This window comes from Panthera leo, chromosome C1 (genome assembly GCF_018350215.1).
Source record: "Panthera leo isolate Ple1 chromosome C1, P.leo_Ple1_pat1.1, whole genome shotgun sequence".
In the NCBI taxonomy this organism is placed as follows: domain Eukaryota; kingdom Metazoa; phylum Chordata; class Mammalia; order Carnivora; family Felidae; genus Panthera; species Panthera leo.
In genome coordinates, this window is record NC_056686.1 from 27807558 (window position 1) to 27826431 (window position 18874).

The window sequence follows — 18874 nt, forward strand, 5'->3', positions numbered from 1 at the left end:
ACCCAATGTGGGGCTTGAACCCATGGACCATGAGATCATGACCTGAGCCGAGGTCAGATGCCTAACAGACTGAACCACCCAGGTGCCCCCCAAAATGGTTCTCTTAAAGAGCTGAGCTGAATCATCCGCATGGCTCCCACAAAGACTGGGTAAACTCCCCACAGATTTCCTTTTCAGAAAGAATACAATGAAATTCTGTGATCTTGTGGTCCCTCAGGACACTTCTGACAGCTCCTGACAGCTCCAAGGGACGCGGTTCCAGTTGCGACTAATTGCTCCCACTAATTCTTGGAAGTTCTTTCCTGCAGTCTGTAATAACACTTACCAAGTATTTCTCAGTGTGTGCTAAGTGTTCAACCTGCAACGTCTTACTTAATCCTCACAACTGCCCTCCTAGGGAGGGGCCTTACTGTCCCCACTTTATAGATGAGAAGGCTGGCCACGGAGAGAATAAGTAACCTCTAGCGACCAGCAGGGCTGGGATTGGAACTCAGATCTGTCTTACCGCAGAGCCAAATAGGTTCTTAACGCCCACAGTCTGCTGCCTTCCCAGGTCAAACGAAAGGCACAAGGGAGCAAGCGCAGCACCCCCTGCCACAGGCCTTTGGAGAAGGCGGTGCTCGTGCGACCTGCAATCCTAGGAAGAGAGGGACACATGCACCAGGTACTTCTGTGCTGGGCAGAGAAGCTCAGAGCAAGGCAGGGAGCCTGCCACCTGCCACCCATGGCATCCAGGGCTTTCTCAGCAAAGATCCCCCACCCTGGCACCAACTCTCCCTACTCAGAGGCCTGCAGGGGCCTCTAAAGATGACTCCAGTCCTGGCTCTCCCCTCCTCAGCTGGAACCAACTCCAGAGAGATCACTCTAAAACACAGATCCAATCATGTCACTCCTCTGCTTAGAAACCTTTTCACTGCCCTTGGCATAAAGTCCTAACTTGTTAATGTGGCATTCCCTTGTCAGCCTATACTGCCTTACTTTGCACCATGTCAACTTTCATACCACCATACTGAACAATCTGAGGTTTCTGGAGTAAACTATGCGTGTACTCAGGTGCTCCTGGCTGGCTCGGTCTGAAGAGCATGTGACTCTTGATCTCGGGGTCGTGACTTTGAACCCCACGTTGGGTGTAGAGATTACTTAAATGAATAAGTAAATTAAAGCTTTTACTTAAGAAAACCCCAAACTATGCGTGCCTTTGTCTTTCTCTAAGTAGAACACCTTACCCCTTCATTCTCACTGATTAAGCCTTCCATCCTTCTAGACACAGCTCCAGGGTCATCACTTCTGCCAAGTCTTCCCAGGATCTTCCCCCCACCCAGGGTGGGCTCCTACAGCCCTGTGCCTGCTGCTACTAGCTTTTTTAGACCTATTTTAACTACTTGTTTACAGATCAGTCTCCCTTCACCAGACCATGAGCTTCTTGAAATAAGAATAATAGGTAACATGTATCATGTGGCAGATATGGTTCTGTGTGTTTTACATGTGTTAATTTTTTTTAAGTTTTTTTTAAGGTTTATTCATTTTTCAGAGAGAGAGAGAGAGAGACAAAAAGCGTGAGTGGGGGAGGGGCAGAGAGAGAGAGGGAGGCACAGAATCTGAAACAGGTTCCAGGCTTGAGCTGTCAGCACAGAGCTCGACGTGGGGCTCAAACTCACAAACCAAGAGATCATGACCTGAGTTGAAGTCGGACGCTTAACCGACTGAGCCACCCAGGTGCCCCAATTTTTTTAAAGATTTTATTTTTAAGTAATCTCTACACTGAACGTGGGGCTTGAACTCCCGATCCCGAGATCAAGCGTCACACCCTCCACCAACTGAGCCAGCCAGGTGCCCCTACATGTGTTAACTTTTTAAATCTTCACAACAGCTCTAGGTAATCACCCGTTTTACAGATGAGGTCACTGAGGCACAGACAGCTTATACCACATGCCTACTGACACACGTTTAGAAGCTGCAGGGCCAGAATTTGAACTCAGGAAGTCTGGCTCCAAAGTCCACTCTTCACCACTATACCATAGGGTACTTGCCTCTCTAGGCAAGGACACTGTTGTTGTCATGCGGGGAATGAATGAATAAATGAGAGCAACCTCCACAAACCACTGGCAGAGCAGGGCCAGCAAGGAGTGCTGGAACAGCTCACAAGCACTGTTTACAAACAAGGATTCTTTTGGCTTTACAATGACATATTCTGCTCTTCCTTATCTCATGCAAAACTAAGCCAAGAGGGAAAGGTGCCCAGCCCAGAGTGACTACCTTCTTCCCCACTGCTCTCAAAACCAACCAAAGCCAACCGGTTTCTCCCGTGACTTAAAACAGAGCAAAGTCTACTCTGCCACCGAAGGCAGCTGTCATCTCTTCCTTCCGCCAACGGGCATCAAACATAGGGAGTGGGGGTTAGCAGAGAACGTAGCATCGGAAATCCCAAAGCCCTTACCCACGGCCTGGAAGGTGTGGCCGAGTCGCGTGGGAATGGGCGGGCCAGACCCGGCACAGCAGGTGAAACTGACCACAGCGGCGTGCTCTCTCCTTGGAAAAGGCCGGCCAAACGTAGCACTGGCAAGCAGGTAGCTCTGACCCGCATCTGAACGCCTCCCGCGATGCGAAAATTTCCCCAGCAGCGACGGGTGAGGGCTCCTGGAGGAAGCCCTGGCTGGCCCGCCTTGGGGACTCGTTCTAACTTTCAAGTCCCTTTCGGGATCGGGAGGGAAGCATGGAGAGGCAGAGGGTGTCTCCTGGGGAAGACCTGGCTGAGTTCAAACGTCGGGGGCCTCACTAACTAGCCGAATGACTCCGGGCAAGGCTGGCAGCACCCACCTCCTAGAGCTGCGGCGGGACCCAGGCTCCCCGAGGCCGCCCGGTACCCCGAGCGCAGCAGTCCCCGCCCCCGCCGCCCAGGAAGGGCAGACCCCAGAAGAGGAGAGGGCGTTCACTGTTGCCATTTCTGTCGCACCGGGACGGCCTCGGGCTGTCACCCCGGTCCCCGTGCCACAGCCGCTGAGGCCCGCCGCGCCAACCCGCACCCCCCGCCCGGCTCCCAGCTCCGGGACCCCCGCCCTCACCTTCCCCCGGTGCTCAGCGCTGCTCGCCCATAGTCCGTAGCCCGGAGCCAGGACTGCTCGGCGCTCCGTCCCGGGGAGCCGGGGCCGGGCCGGGGGCGTGGGAGCCGCTCACCGCCGCCTCCCAGCGCAGCCACCCGAGCCGCCACCGCCGCCGCCGCCGCCTCCCTCCATGGCTGCGGCGCCGCCACCTGACAACGGAAGTGACGCACCGCCCCCTCCTCTCGGGCCAGAGCCGCAGCCCCACCCCTCTCCCCGGACCCCGCCCCTCGCCTGTGTCTGCGCTCTCACGGCCTCCGGATTGGGGTGCCATCTTGAAGATGGGCGGAAGCCTTCAGGCAAGAGTCCGGAATCCGATTGACGATTGGCTCAGAGTGAGGTCTGGGCCGAAACCTGTGAAACGATTGGAGACTGAGACTCTAAAGGGGCGGTACTTACCGCTTATCTACGTCTGCGGTGAGGCTGGGACGCAGACACCGCCCCCGCCCCGACTCCGCAGGACCTCGAGTGCCCTACACTCGCCCTGCTGGGTTTGGAGAAGTCTTCCGCAGCTGGAAGATCGGCCAGCGCAGTGCATTTGTCAGAGAAATGGCTCTTCCTTGATCTCCATTTCTCGGTTTCTGGAGCCCTGTGCGGAGAGCGCTGGAATTAGGCTCAATAAGATGACAGAATTCCTGTCTCAGCCCTCACAATTTATTTCCCTCTGGGCCCCTCGCCTTTGTAGAAACTCTGCTTCAGCCTGAAGATCTCTGGAGTCTTGACCAGGGAGGTTTACAGTGAAAAGATCCTATTAACGATTCCAGCTATCTAGCCTCAGTCCCTCCTGCTGCAGTTTCGGTCCCTTTCTCCTCCTCCTCCAGCAACCACGCCCTCCATGAATCAGCTTCTTGCACCAGCAGATGAGCCCTTTAAAGGATTGCATCAGGCGGGTGACTCACTGGGGCCCTCTGAGAGCCTGGCTTCCCTCCTCTGGCACCCAGAAGCAGCTAGAAGGGCTCAGTGGCAGCAGCACCAACAGCCATGGCCCCACTCCTTTGTCTCAGAGGTGTGAGCCGGAGTGCTCGCCGCATGTGACTGTCTTAACTCCTGGGTGTCTTTCCAGCTGTCTCCTGGGGCACTCTGTATCCATGTGTGGGCACATGTGTCCAAGCCGGTGTGCACCGCTGGGTTTTCTTAGGGGTGTGTGGCCAGGTGCACATGGATATGCATTTGTCGTCTCCACACAGGCAGTGCCAGGACATGAGAGGTGATGTGACTTGAGTCTGGCTGCCTTCTCCTGTCCGTCTCTTTGTCTCTCTAAATGCCTGGTGCCCACTAAGCTGATAGGGCTAAGTGACAGCAGGAATCAAAACAGCTCCCACTGCTGTGTTACAGCACTTTAGAGACATCAGTGTTGGGAGTCTGTTTACAGATGCAGCAGCTAGAGCTCTGAGAGGGAAAGAAACTTGTCCAAAGGCGCATAGCTAATAATGGCAGGGCTGTGATTTGAACCAAGTGTGGCAGATTCCAAAAAGGTTAGATTTGAGTCCTTGCTGCATCTCCCACAAGCTGAGTGACTCCACGTTAAGTTCCTGGACCTTCTCGGACTGTCAAAATAGGGATAACGCCTTACAGGATCATTGAGAAGATTCAGTGAGCATGGAAACAGCTTCTCACGGGACCTGGCCAGCAAGTTACAGGGCTTCCGTAAAGTTCGGGACTGAGTCAGGTACAAAGAGGCCCGGCCACAGCCCCCCAGCTTCTGTGCCTGACAAAGGGAAAAGCCTAGGGATTCCGGAAGCCCTGACTGCCAGGAATGAGTTTTGGGTTTTCCAGGGCTCTAATTATCAGCTAGATGAATCACTTGGAGCTGACACCACCATTCCCCCCCCCCACCCAACCCCCCCCCCCCCCCCCCCGCAGACCTTCAGTTGCTTCAAAATACAGGATTTTAACAAAGAAGAGGAGGAGAAGGAAGAAAAAGAGGGGAGGAGAGGTAATGAATAGAAATGAAAGGTGCCAGCCAGAGGAAATGAAAAATGAACATTTCAGGACACCACCAACACGAGGAGACTGCTGCCTCTCTCTCTCTCTCTCTCTGTCTCTCTCTCTCACTCACACACACACACACACACACACACGGTGACATACTCTCCTGCTGCCTGCTGGCTCTCCAACTTTGGGCATACTGGCAGATGGTACTGCCATAACAAAGTGACGCCTGTCACAACAGCAGAGATGGTTGCTTGACGAGGTATAGGCGGATCTGCCTATCACAGAAGGAGAGGAAGAAACCTTCAACCCTGAGGAGCTTCCACAGGCTTCTGTAACCCAGCGAACCCTACTCACTGCTGGCTTCTGGCTTCTCCTTATGGCCAAGCCCCAGGGCCCGGGTATGACAAGTTCTGAATGCCAGCACCACACCCGGTGGGCACCACCACTGAGGTGAGCGGAGACACTGCTTATCTTTGCCATCGGTGTGATGTCGGGAGTGGTGGGAAGCAGAACAGTGTAATGCAGTAGTCAAGATCACGGAGTGTGAGTCATACAGGCTTGGGTTCTAATCCCCACCGTGTTGGTCACTGGCTCTTCGATCTTGAGCGAGTCACGTAACCTCTCTGGGCCTGTTGGCTCATCTGTAAAATGAGACTATTAATATACACCTCCGAAGTTGTAATGATGAAAGGAGAAGACTCTTCCATTTCACGAAGATTTATGGTGTGCCTGCTATGTGCAGAGCACTGAGCTAGATGGCAGGGACCCAGGGGGACCAAACAGACTATGGCTCTGCCCTCCTGCAGCCCCCAGCCCAGGCCCTGGCCCACAATCAGCAGCAAGCGGTAGCTATTTATGATGGCCATCTTGACGTTCAGCCATTCACTTCACCATGAGACCTGGGGAGAGCCCCTCCCCTTCCCCCTGGGGAAACCAGGCCTCAGTTTCCTAAACTGTAAGATGACAGAGTTGAATTGGGTCAGTGGTTCCCAGGCTTCTTGCCATCAAACTTCCCTCATGAGCCTCATATCTGATAAGATTTTGTCTCCTCTAAACCTACATCAAGTCATTTCTTCCTTTTTTATTGATTATAACCTCATTTTACAGCTGCTAGGGCTTGTGACCGGGGTAACTCCAGCCGGAAGCAGAGAGCATACCAGCTTGGTCACCCTTCACATACCATGTGCTGTTTCTCCGGGTCCTTTCTGGAACATTGACAGGAGCTCAAGGGACCTCTGCTGCCTCGGGGCCCCTTCAGCTGAGGATGGAACTCAGTGAGCTGGATGCTCTCTTCGTGTCGCAGCCAGCTGACAGCCAGTGGTGCTCTGTCACTTGTATGGGCCCAGGGAGATCTGAACTTCAAGCAGTGTGCCCACCCTGACAGTCCCCTCCCCCGAATGACAGAGACCCTTCCACCCTGCACTCTTCTTTCCAGGAAGGCAGGGTGAGGTGGGGACCTGCCAGCCCACCTAAGCACTCAGAATTCCTGGGGGCTCAGTCATCAGCTGGGCCCCCCACGTTGGTGTTTGCACGTGCTTGAATGAAGACCAAAGCAACGAGTAGCAAAACAAACCCAAGGGGAAGACAACATTTGGAAATGGGGTTTTCATCTTTTCCTTGGTGTCCCTTCCTTTCCTTATGCAGATAGTTAGGTCGCTCTGCCTTCATTGCTTCGGGAAACAAAGGATGCAACAGAATGCAGAGCTCATTTTTAGCTTCTGAATTCCGAAAGCCTAGCCTTCAGGGAGGAATGGGAGAATGTCTGTGCATGTACAAATTTAGAAAACTGTAGCAAGGGGCATGTGGGAGACTTGAGACTTAGGGTGGTCCCTGAGAACAGACAAGCTTCTCCTCAGCTTTCAGCTGGACAGTGTCAGCTGGGTCTCAGGGACTGGGGAGCACGAAGAATTGTGCTCTTTTCCTGGGGGGAGTGCCAGGAAGTAACAAAACCCTCTGAAGAAACAGCTGTGTGCTGCATTTGGGCAAACAGGGCCTATCTAGCCCAAGGGCCTAAGAATCTCCTGGGAAAAGCAGAATAAAATTCTGAACGCTGAGAGGGGTATGGGTGACTCCTGAAGGGGTCTTTGGGTTGGTGGTAGCCTTAGCAAACTGATGACAAAGGACCAGGAGAAAATGAGGACATCTCAGTGGATGTGTGATTGGATGAGCACCAGACCAGACCACCTTTCCCATGTTGGGCACGTTAAGAGGAAATGCCCTAACTTTCGACCAGTTCCAAGGAAAGTGAGGATAACTTTGAATCGACCGCAGTTAAGTTTCTGCCACTCTGGCTGAATAGGGTGACATAGGAACTCCGTTGAATTAGGAAAAATTCAAGGTCTATTTCTCACACACGGGAAACTGGAACCAGCTACACTCCTTACCCACAAGGCTTGGTATCACATGCCCCAGCCCCGTCCCTTTCTCTAGCCTCACCTGCCTCTCCCTCCTCCCATAGTCACAGTGGTGCTCTGTTATTGCCCCCAGCCCACAAGCGTTCCCACCTAGGCCCTTTGCACTGGTAGTTTCCTCTGCCTTCCCTTGGCTCTTGAAATGGCAGTCTCCTTCTCGGTTTACATTTTGCTTCTTCAGACCATACTTTCCAAAATAAAACCACCTCCGTGTTCTCTCTCAAGTACCCTGTTTAGTTCCTTCATGACAACTGTAAGAATTTTTACTTTTTTTATTGTCAGTCTCCCTGTCTAGAATGTCAGCTTCCTGAGGGCAGGACCCTTGTCTGTCCTGATGTTCCCTCAGTAGCTAGCACTGTCACTAGCGATACCTGTGGCACGAAGGGTGGGCAGCAGTTAGGGAATTCGGCTTGCCACAGGCCGGTGGGCACTGACCTCCCTCCCTCCAGCCTTCCTGGGCCTCTGGCAGCCTTCCCCCTGACAACCCAGGACCAGATGCCAGAAGACCCATATCCTCGGGGCTTAAAGACTTCGCTGTGCTCTATCCCAGGGGCTCAGCACGAGCGTGTCTCAGCAGGCCCATTTCCCCTCCTTCCGGTCTATCCTTCCAGCACCTCATCTGCGGACGACGGAGGTCCCATTGGGGTCTGGCGCACGATGCTTCTGGAAAGAGGACACAGTGCTTCGGCCTGAGCCCCTCTTCTCAACTGTCCTTCCCACTTCCCTCCCCGGCCTGGGGGCTCCTCCTTGCTCTGCGGAGGTTGCAGAAGTCCCGGCACACCCTTTAAAAGAGCTGGACTTCTCCTTTATCTCCAGGCCACACTCCTAGCATGAGCCCTCTTCAAGTTTGGAAACATTTGCAGACATGTGGGAAACGTCTGCAATGGGGGCCGCTGTGGGACTCCCTGCCAGTTCATTACTCCAGATGGGGTGGCTCCCCCGCTTCCCGCAAGTACACAGACATTTCCACAGTGAGGGCCTCCCTTCCGTGCCTGCCCTCTGGTTTCTCTTAGCAGCAGTCACCCTGTGGTATCGCTCCCCTTAACTCTAGCCGTCAGCAGGGCCTGGAAACAGTTGTTTTCTCCCTGCTAGGACCCACTGTTCTCTCCCGAAGGCAAAGGTCAAGTCTTGGGGACTTCTGGGACCTCCAGGCAATGAAATACACAGTATTCAGAAGAATCATGGTGGGTGGCTGTGTGGATGTTACTGAGGCAGATCCCTGGGTTCCAGATTGGAGCCAGGAAACTGGCTTTTCCAGACACATCCCAGTTAGTTCTGACGAGGCGGTCCAAGGACGACACTTTGATTCACGTTGGGCGAGAACGTGAATGCAGGGTCCTCGGGCTGTTAGTGCCCAAGTGAACGCTCCTCTCAAGTCCCCCTCAAGAAATGAAAGCATCTTGAGGCCAAAGGCCCTGCCTTACTCAGGACTCTAGCCCGGCAGGTTCTCAGGTTGGATTTCATCTCGTGGTTCTGGACCACCTCCTCCACTAGATTGTAAGCCCCTCTTTGGAAGGGACCAAATCTTATTCGACAATGTGTGCTCAGCAGAGGGCCTGGCACACGGCAGCTGCTCTGTGGAGATCTGATGAGGACACAGCCGCTTTTATTGAGATGGTCGTTTGCCTGTGGTCATGCTGGTATGGCCGCGAGGCAGCTACAACGAAGACTTGGGTTCTACCCCTGAGCACCCCTTCTTCCCTGAGGACCCCAAAACTCTCAGAACTGGAGCCTGATCTCTTGCTGTTGGCTGAGCCGCCACACTTGAGGGGAGGGCCCAGGATTCCCTCAACCTCTCTACCTCAGGAAAGAGCAATGAGACGAACAACCTCCTCAACAGGGAATCTGCACCGAAAAAGCCACCTTCCATGTGGCCAGACTGAAGCACTTGCCTACAATTCTCAAAATTTTCTGCTTATTAGTATCACCTCAGAAGCTACACCCCATACCAATGAAATCTGAACTGATGGTGGGACAGGTGATTGCAATCTGTTGCAAGTGTGAGCGCCACTGCCCTACTAGGCAGGACAAGACGGAGCCCAGCACACGTCAGAGGAAGCACGCGGCATGGACTTGTTTGCATCCAAGTTTTATGAGAAAGCAAAACAACTGTGGGAAACCGGAACACTGAGGGGTGGCCCAGGCTAAGTACACTTGGTAACTCTCACTGGGAGAGGGTTGGAAACCACTCGGCAGATTCCCTAAATCAGTAAATCAGATTCTGATGCAAATCATCACAAGGTGATCAACGTCCCCTGCCTCAAGGCCACAGGCAGAGAGACAGGATCCCAGGGGGGGCCTAGGAGATGGGACCCTGTGAAAGGCAGCTGTGACAGGGGTGTCTCTCAGAGACACCCGTTTCTGGGCTGGCCCCGCGCGCTCTCTGGGCTCTGGGCAGGGAGGCGGCGCAGGCGGTTGGCTCGGGGGAACTTGAGTGGGGACGGGGGCTTGCTGTCGAGCCGGCTCATTTATACTTTTTGGAGGGAAATTCCCGCCGGCCTTGGCCCTTGCCGCCAAAGTTGCGCACCCGGTGGATGGCCTGCAGCTGTTGCTCAATGGTCGCCGTGATGTTCACATCATCCGGGATGTGGACGTAACGGACGTTACGGCCTGTCACGAAGAGGTCATCCAGCTCGACCTGATGCCCCCAGCGGTCCGTGTAGGTGACACTGGCCAGGCGGATGTTCATGAAAGCGTCCACGTTGTCTATGCGTCCGCGGGCCACACTCTCGTCGCGCAGGTCCACAGTGGTCACCTGGCCCTGGAGGCCCTGCAGCAAGATAATCAGGCTGTTCTCAGAGATGGTCCGCTCCTTCACCGAGTGGCTCACGGCCATTCTTCCACACCGAGGGCTGTCGGCTGCGGGAGGAGGAGCACACAGACAGGAGCTGTAGCAGGCGAGCGGGCCCAATCGCCAACTCCCCTCCACCAGGCCCTACGCGTAATTCCCAGCGCAGACTTCTGCAAGTCTGCCTACTTCCCCGGTTTCTGTGTCTGTGGAACACCCTTCGATGCCAGGTGCCGTACACATCTCACAGAAGCCTCACGCTACCAGGCGAGGCCAAGAATTACTCCTACTCACTTCATAAGTACGGAAAATATGGCCAAGAGACGTTAAGTGACTTGCCTAAGGTCACACGGTTGATAAGCGGAGGTGCTGGGATTCAAATCTACGACTGCCTGACTCCAAACCCCACACCAGTACTCCCGAGCCCTCGCCGCATGTTAGAGTCACCTGGTGAGTTTTTACCTGCTGCCACACCCCAGAGGTTCTGATTCATTTGGTCAGGGGTGGGGTCCAGGTATCCTCTTTTTCAAAGCTCCCCAACTAATTCTCACATGCATCCAAGTTTGCGAACCGCTGCTCTAAATGTCGTTTACACCCTTGCTACTCAAAATACGGTCTGTGGACCAGAGCTCTCAGCATCACTCAGGCACGTGTTAGGAATATGCAGAATCTCTGGTCTGTCCCCAGACCTGCAGAAAGAATCTGCACTTTATCATAACCCCTGCATGAATCACCATAAGTTCTCAAATGTGAGTATCAGAATCACCTGAGGACATGTTAAAACGCAGAAAGCTGGACGTCCCCCCCCCCCCCCCCAACTTTCAAACTTAGTAGGTCTGAGGTGGAGCCCAAGAATGTTCATTTTTAACATGTTCTTAGTTAACAGTGACTTGCTGGTCTGGGGCCCGTGCTCCCTGAATGGCTGGTCTACACCCTGCAGCCACCATTTAAGTAAATTGAAAAAGAACAACACCAAAAACATGGCAGCATATAAAACACATAGGTTTTGAAGGCAGAGAAAAATAGGTTGGAACCCTCACAAACCAAGGGCAGTTACTTCATGTCTCTGAACCTGTTTCCACATCTATGAAACCACAGGCTAAATGAGGCTAACAGAATCTCACCGAACGTACTTTGCTTTCAACACGCCCTGATGTTGTATCAACGTGACTGTCTCGTCTATCCCCTCTTTTCAGACCCTGAGTGGGAGGTGGTGGGGACTTCCTCCTTACGACCTCACTCAAACCCGAGCCGGGCTGTGCAGGACGGCATCAAGCGTGGCAAGCCAGACCACACCACCGATGGGGGGATTGGGCCGGGGGTGTGTGTGTAACGACCCCCCACGCAGGCTTCACCAGAATGCGCCCAAGCGAGGGTTAGGGCTGCCCGGTGACTGCAAAGAGGCAGTCCTGGGCTTTAGGACGGGCTCTGCCACTTCCCAGGAGGGCGACTTCGAGCAAGCCGCTTAGCTTCGTCGAGCCTGTTGGCCCATCGGGAAAATGGGGACGGCGAAGAACCTTTACTCACGGAGCAGTGGGGGTGGGCGTGGGGAGATGGAATCTACTCCGCAAATCGAGAAGGAAGCGCTTCCCCCGCTCCCCGCCGCTCTCCGGGGTTCCGGGCGCCCCCGCGCTCCGCCCCGGGGTCCGGGACCCACCGCGCCGGATTCCTTCCGCTTCCCGGTCGGCTTAGTTACCGAAGCTAGCGAGCGCCTGGCGGGGCCGCCTCCCTCCCGCGGCGGGACTAGGAAGCCATGGCAACAGCCTGGCCGCTCGGTCCTCCCGGAGCATAGAGAGCGCGGCCTGCGCCGGCCCGCGCCACTGCGGCGGCGCTCAGAACTACAATCCCCAGAATGCCTCGCGGGCGGCGTGCTCGCGCACGGGCGACTGTGGGCCTGCGTCTTGGAGTCTCTCCTCCCCGGGAGTCATTCATTCTTTCAACAAATGTTCATTGAGGCTTCCTCCCAGGCTCTGGGCACAACAGCGGTGACCGAGGAGACAAGCTCCCTGATCTGGAAACCCTTAAAACTACTTGAGGGCGGGCGTCCATAACAAAACAAGAAAATTATAAGAGTCCTTCAGTCCTGGGTGGCTTCTTATCGGATGGTCAGGGGTGTCCTGAGAAGGTGACGTTTGAGCTGAGATCAATGACAAGAAGCCAACCTTGTGAAAACTAGGAGAGGAGTACTTCAGTTAGAGGGAGCAGTTTGTGCAAAGGACCTGGGGGAAATGGCGCTCGCCAATTTGGAAAAACGGAAAAGCCAGTAAGACGAGAGTAGCATGCCAAGAGGTGGGAGACGAAGGCAAGAGCTTCAGCATTTAAGGCTTTGTAAGCCAAGGTAAGGGGTTGGATTTCCCGGTTAGGAGTGCAGGCTCTGGCCGCAGTGCCTGGCTTCAAATCTGCTCCCTGCTGACTTTTCACAAGTTAATTATCCTTTTTGTGCCTCAGTTTCTACAAGTGCAGTTGATGGGGTATCAAAGTGGGGGTGACATGATCTGATTTACGTTTTTCAGAGGTCATTTGGTAAAAGCTTTAATTTCCCCATTAGAAAAAAAAAAAAAAAAAGGATGTCAATCTCGGAGAATTGACCTTCATTGATACATGAAAGCACTTGGCTCCCTAAGGTGTAGGCTTGTTTCAGTCCTTCACTCTCATTCATTGATTTCCAGCTCCCCCACGAGCCTTCCCCTTCTCCCAAGGATCACAGTTGGTCTCTCTCGTCCTAAAAATAGAAACTGCCTTCCTCCTCCATGCAAGCTGCTCTTGGTTCTCCTAATCTTCCACACAAGGAACTTCTCAGGAGGCCCCTACACCCGTGGTTCTCTAAGTGTAATCTTTTGTCCAATTTCCTATCTTGGTGAGGCTGGATTTCCTGCATGCACTTCAAGCAAAACAACGTATTGCAAGGGACTGAACGCAGAAGCACATATGAAAATCTAACTGACTTCTGTTATGACAGGCATTAAAGAGATTTGCAAGAACACAGCACAATGTGACTCTTCCCATCAGTTTTTTTCTTTTTGAAAATATAGTTGAAAATTATTTTTAATTAATGAATTTATTTTTGAGAGGGAGAGAGAGAATCTCAAGCAGGCTCTGTGCTTTCAGCACAGAGCCGGACGTGGGGCTTGATCTCATGAACCGTCAGAACATGACCTAAGCTGAAATCAAGAGTCTGACACTTAAAGGGCTGAGCCACCCAGCGCCCCCCCCCCCCCGAAAATAGTCATTTTTATACAAAAATATGTTAATGGGTCTATTATTGTTCTTTTACAATGAATTAATATTATAATTTTATTTCACACTTCGAAAAAGTTTGAGAATCGCTACTCTGTCTTAGGGCCGTCATCCTTTCACTCAACTCTGTGATCTGGCTTACTTCCAAGACTCCACTGACTTCTCTGGCAGGGGTTACTGATGGTTTGTAAGGAGAACCTTTCTCTCCTTAGTCCTTACTTTCATGGTCCTTCTTAGTGCTTGACTATATTGTCCATTCTCTTCCTTGGTATTCCACCCCCCCTCCCCCACGGGGGGCATTGTATCATTTGGTTTTATGGATTTCTGGTTGTTTATTCTCCCATCTCTCTCCCTCTCTTTTTATTCCCATTTCATTCTCCTGCTTCCTAACACGTGTGCTTTCTCTTGGGCTGTATTCCCAGCCCCACCCTCAACTTGGTCACATCTATCCATGTTGTCTACTACTATGTGCTGAGTTTCTTGTCTAGATCACAGGCACAGTCCACTCTATGAAACTCCGTTTTCCAGCTGTCTGTTGCTCATGCCCCCATGTCTTAGTGGTACTTGAAACTCAGCATGTCTACGAGATAAATTTATCAAGTTCTTCCCAAATCAGTTGTTGCCCTGAATTTTCTATTTCTGTGGTTGCTACCACCAGTTTTCAACCATTCAACCACCTCGAATAAATATGATCACTTGGATCATTTTTTTATTCCTTACACCTGTCAGTCACTGATCCCTGCAAATTCTTGGAAGTGCGTCTCCCACCCCTCACTTGTATTTTTATTCTGACTGCCGCCATCCAAGTTGAGACCCTCTTTCTCTCACTTGATTCATTATGAAAACCATCTTACTGGCCTGTTTGTCTCATGATCTTTGCCAACAGATTCAAAGCACAGTTATATTACTTACCTGCTAAGAAAACTTTTGATTAATTAACAGAATAAAGGTTCCAGTGCTGACATTGGTTTGATTTCACCTCACCTTCCAGCTGGATCTCTTTTCAGGTTCTCTACTCAAACCCTCCAACCAGTGTTTCCTAAAGTGTGGTATGGGGACAACTTGCCTTAATGGAATGCTTTGTTTCACAGAATCAGACGTGGAGCTCGGGAATCTGCACATCCAACAATGCACACTACAATTTGAGGCCCATTGTCTTCCTCTCTAGTTAGACCTAGCCACTCAGCAACTCAGACAAGCCCTGAACTCTTGCCTCTTCCTTTGCTATCCTGCTCCATCTGCCTGGGATCCTCTCTTGTTTGTCTTTGGATGTTAAGTCCAATCCCTACTTCAAAGTCTGGCTCAAGTGCTGTATCTTTCTGAAGTCTTCACCGATAACCCTGTTTGGGAGTGATGTCTCACTCCTAACCCCTATAGCATATTGCTTGCTGTATGTTTGCTTGTTGTATGCAGACTTGCATACTTATTTATGTAAATCTTAAAAACAATTTTTTTTAATGTTTATTTTGGTGGGGGTTGGGGGGCGGTGGCGGAGAGAATCCGAAGCAGGTTCCAGGCTCTGGGCTGTCAGCACGGAGTCCAATGCGGGGCTTACACTCACAAACCACGAGATCATGACCTGAGCCGAAGTCAGACACCCAACCGACTGAGCCACCCAGGCACCCTTATTTATGTAAATCTTACTTTCTCCCCTACTGGTCTCCTGGGTGTTGAGACAGGGAGAAAGCCTGAGGAGGCCCAAATGCTTCACATTACAAACCACAGTTACATGAGGAACATCAGCTTTATGAATGTGGTGAGAAGGTGATAGGGATCTGGATGAAGACGGCAGCAGTTGGAATGGAAAGAAGTGCTGAATGTTAAAGACCGAATGGAATAATAAGACTCCCTGGAGGCTGATTAGATCTGGAGGATGGGTGGGAGGAGGAGAAGTCGATGACTAAAAAAAATTTTTTAAGTCTATTTTTTTAGTACTCTCTATGCCCATTGTGGGGCTCGACCTCACGACCCTGAGATCAAGAGTCTCATGCTCTTCTGATTGAGCCAGACAGGCACCCCTCAATGATTTATATTTTAACTATGGTTATTTAGAGAGATGGTGGAATGACCCTGTGGGGGAGATCCCATTTTTTGGCTACTCAGCCACTAAACTCCTTTCCCCACAGTTGGGGAAATCAGGCATGCTATGCATTTTGAGTGGGGTTTGGCTTCCCACTCCAGATGACTTCAGGGCCAGATATTGTCTCTCATCCTTGTTGGCTATGGCATGGGCTGATGACCTAAACTCAGGCGTTACAAGGTTCTAAATCTGGAGCAAGTGACATAAACCAGCATGGACTTTTTAGGCATCGTCCAGTCCTCATTCTTGGGGTTGCTACTGGTGCCAGCGTCCTTTCCTCTGCTGCCTGCTTATCCTTGTTTCCTGGCCATTTTCTCCTGGTGCTTCAGTCTTCCTGATAACTGTGAGTTCCCAGAGCCCTGTAAGTCGATTCCTTCTCTACTTAAGTAGCCAGAATTGGTTTCAATGTTTTGCAACCCAAAACCTAGACTAGTGCTGGGCCCACTTGAATTGAGTTCGTTTCAGGAGCCTTGAATTCCCGTGTTCCCTTTAGATGAGCTGTTAATGGTTCAGTTTCCAATTGTCAGAGAATCACAGAATCCCAAGAAGGCAGTTCCCAGGTCACCTGCTCCAGCTCAGCACCCAGTGCCCTAAAACCCCTCTACGGTGCTCAGAAGATGCACTGGTGACTAGCGGCTCACTTTGCTGCCAGGCATTAGACTCCGCGGTCGGATGTTCTTGGTAACTTCTACCCATTGCTTCTCGTCCTTTTCTATGGAAAACTGTCCTATTCTGTATTATATTAACTTTAGAAGTTTCTCTATGCCTTTTGAAAGTGAAGTAAATGTGGGGCGCCTGAGTGGCTCAGTCGGTTGTGTGTCTGGCTTCGGCTCAGGTCACGATCTCACAGTCCGTGAGTTCGAGCCCTGCGTCGGGCTCTGTGCTGACAGCTCAGAGCCTGGAGCCTGTTTCAGATTCTGGGTCTCCCTCTCTCTCTGCCCCCTCCCGCTCGCACTCTGTCTCTCTCTCTCTCAAAAATAGATAAACACTGAAAAATATATTAAAAAAAAAAAAGAAAGTGAAGTAAATGTACTAAACAAGCGAAGATGTCAGTGTTGGACACCGAGTTGTGAGGTGATGTGGAAGATCTCAGGGAAAGTGAACCTGCAGCCGAGGCGAGGACAGGGGTCACGGAGATTTGTGAGTCAAAGAAAGAGTTCAGAGTAACGGCCTCTCGGAAAGAAAATGAGGCAAACGCTTGGCAGAAGAATGAAGGTTGGGTGCTGCGGGGGTGTCTGGGGGGCAGGGGGAGGGGGGAGGCGAGGGGAGAGTGAGGGGCGGGGAGAGAGGCTAAGGGTGAAATTGGGGTCATCTGGCAATTGACCTGGCCATTCTGACAGACTTTGAAAAATGCCCACAGCAACAGCATCTGTATCATGCTGGACAGTCCTCCGTCAGGAGCCACCGAGGGAGAGAGGGGAAGTGTGGGCACAAAGTAGGATGTGAGCCACCGGGGCCAAAGGGGGAGAGAATTTTGGGAAGCGAATGGAGCTTAGCAGGGCCGAGAGCCTTCCAAAGGCCAAGGGGAATGGGGAGGAGAGAAGGCCATTGCACCTGGCAGAGCGGGCAGAGCCGGGAGGAGGGGAGAAGGGGTCTGTGTGGTGACCGGAGCACGTAGGAAGGAGGGGAGGGGAGCCGGCCAGGGAGCCTGGAGAGTGAGCAGAGAGGAACTAGGACAGCCTGGGGAAGCAGAGCCCCAGGGTGTGGGTGGGAGCAGTTGGGCTGGGGGTGCGTCTGAGGTGCAGAAAGGAGGCTGGGTGTGACTGAGGGGAAGAAGGGCACGGATAGAAGACAAGACGCGCTGAAGTGGAAGGCACAGGAAGCAGCTGTCCCAGGAGCCGAGAGGTCTTTAGGACACCCAGAAAACCCATGTCGAAGGTCCTTGGCTGCTACCGTGACTTCTTGAAAACCCGAAAAAAACAATAGCCCCAGTGTTTCAAAAGGAAGTTAGAGAGTTTAGTAAAGACAAAGGAGGGCGGAGTGATCTGAGGCAAATGTGCCCGTCCAGGATTTAGGAGCCCAGGGTCTGCTCCCGGCTCATCTGGGCCCGCGCCAGCTGTGTGGCTTCACCAGGCCTAATGCAATTAGGGTTTTGTGTGGTTTGGGGAACTAACAGAGAAGGTAATGTTATTTTTGTCAGCAGAAGCACCACAGGCCAGAAACAAAAAGAATGTGTGTGTGTGTGTGTGTGTGTGTGTGTGTGTGTGTGTGTGTGTGGTGGGGGGAGTGTTACATTACTCAATAATCCAGAGTATCAAACAATCCACGGGCCATTGGAATGCATTTTGAAATTCTCATCTGAAAGGGGTGAGTTATGATCTGAGAATTTACTTCACACGAATCACAAAGCTATGTGGGGAAGATCCAACTGTGACCGGGTTTCCTCAATCCAATCCCTGGTAAACACTCCCTTTGACCCCCTCTACAGTCAGCTGTCCAGGAATTTGGCAGCTGAAGAGGAGTTACCCAGGACCTAAAACAAAGAGAGTAAGGGATAAGTAAAGGTTGTATTAGTTTTCAGATTTTAATTTGGGCCTTTATAATGGAATACTCCTTGGCAATGAGAAAGAATGAAATCAGGCCATTTGCAGCAACGTGGATGGAACTGGAGGGTATTATGCTAAGTGAAATAAGTCAGGCAGAGAAAGACAGGTACCATGTTTTCACTCATATGTGGATCCTGAGAAACTCAACAGAAGACCATGGGGGAGGGGAAGGGGAAAAAAAGAGTTATAGAGAGGGAGGGAGGCAAACCATAAGAGACTCTTAAATACTGAGAACAAACTGAGGATTGATGGGGGGTGGGGGGAGAGGGGTAAGTGGGTGATGGGCATTGAGGAGGGCACCTGTTGGGATGAGCACCGGGTGTTGTATGGAAACCAATTTGACAAAAAATTGTATTTAATAAAAAAACAATTTGGGTCTTTATGATTAGGCACTATGGGAAATAGGTGTATTTTCTAAAATTTGCATTTCTCTTCCTGTGGTTTCACATGGCTTAAGTTGGCTTCTCTCCTGGATGTAAACTGGCCACAAACCAGGTGCAAGTGGACGCAGGAACGTGCCCTTGTTTAGACCTGGGGATCTCCAGGATCTGGTTCCCATGCTGGGGTTGGAAAAAGTGAGTTTGCCTTTAAGAATTGTTAGATACTCACATGGACCATGTGAGGTGACTTTCCTCTTAGAACCGAGAGCTAAATGCTCTTTCCCACCCTTTTTAACCCCCTTCACTGTTAACTTTTTACGTCTTTCTTCTGGGAGCCATTAAAGACCTTTTGTTCAGAAGACCGTTCTAGAACTTTGCCTTACTGATCTGTAGGGCATT

At 51.8% G+C, this 18874-nt stretch overlaps 2 protein-coding genes across 6 annotated transcripts in view; both read right to left on the bottom strand.

Moving 5' to 3' along the window:
- The window catches only part of STK40 (serine/threonine kinase 40), a 39982-nt gene extending 36751 nt beyond the window's left edge, over positions 1-3231 (bottom strand). For 2 of the 3 annotated variants that reach the window (XM_042948836.1, XM_042948834.1), the window contains exon 1: positions 3063-3231. The gene's annotated coding sequence lies outside the window, so the exon portion shown is untranslated. Of the gene's footprint in view, positions 1-505; positions 1529-3062 lie in introns of those variants that run through there. The other variant, XM_042948837.1, reaches the window with a different exon arrangement.
- A 6286-nt stretch (positions 3232-9517) lies between these two features.
- Positions 9518-12065, bottom strand: LSM10 (LSM10, U7 small nuclear RNA associated). Of its 3 annotated transcripts, none has more exons than XM_042952386.1 (2): positions 11929-12065; positions 9518-10303 (listed from the first exon to the last, which is right to left on the bottom strand). In XM_042952386.1, the coding sequence occupies exons 1-2, from the start codon at positions 12020-12022 to the stop codon at positions 9909-9911; spliced, it is 489 nt and encodes a 162-aa protein (XP_042808320.1). In that variant the 5' UTR covers positions 12023-12065; the 3' UTR covers positions 9518-9908. The 3 variants fall into 3 exon arrangements, with proteins under 3 accessions (XP_042808320.1, XP_042808322.1, XP_042808321.1); XM_042952388.1 differs by having other exon boundaries at positions 11890-12011; XM_042952387.1 differs by having other exon boundaries at positions 11760-12011.
- Positions 12066-18874: the final 6809 nt, after the last annotated feature.

Coding starts and splice junctions, on each gene's coding strand:
- LSM10 (XM_042952386.1), bottom strand. CDS start 12,022: ATGCTCCGGGAGGACCGAGCGGCCAGGCTGTTGCCATGGCTTCCTAGT. Junction 10,304..11,928: donor CCAGGCGCTCGCTAGCTTCG/GTAACTAAGCCG, acceptor CTCCTCCCGCAG/CCGACAGCCCTCGGTGTGGA.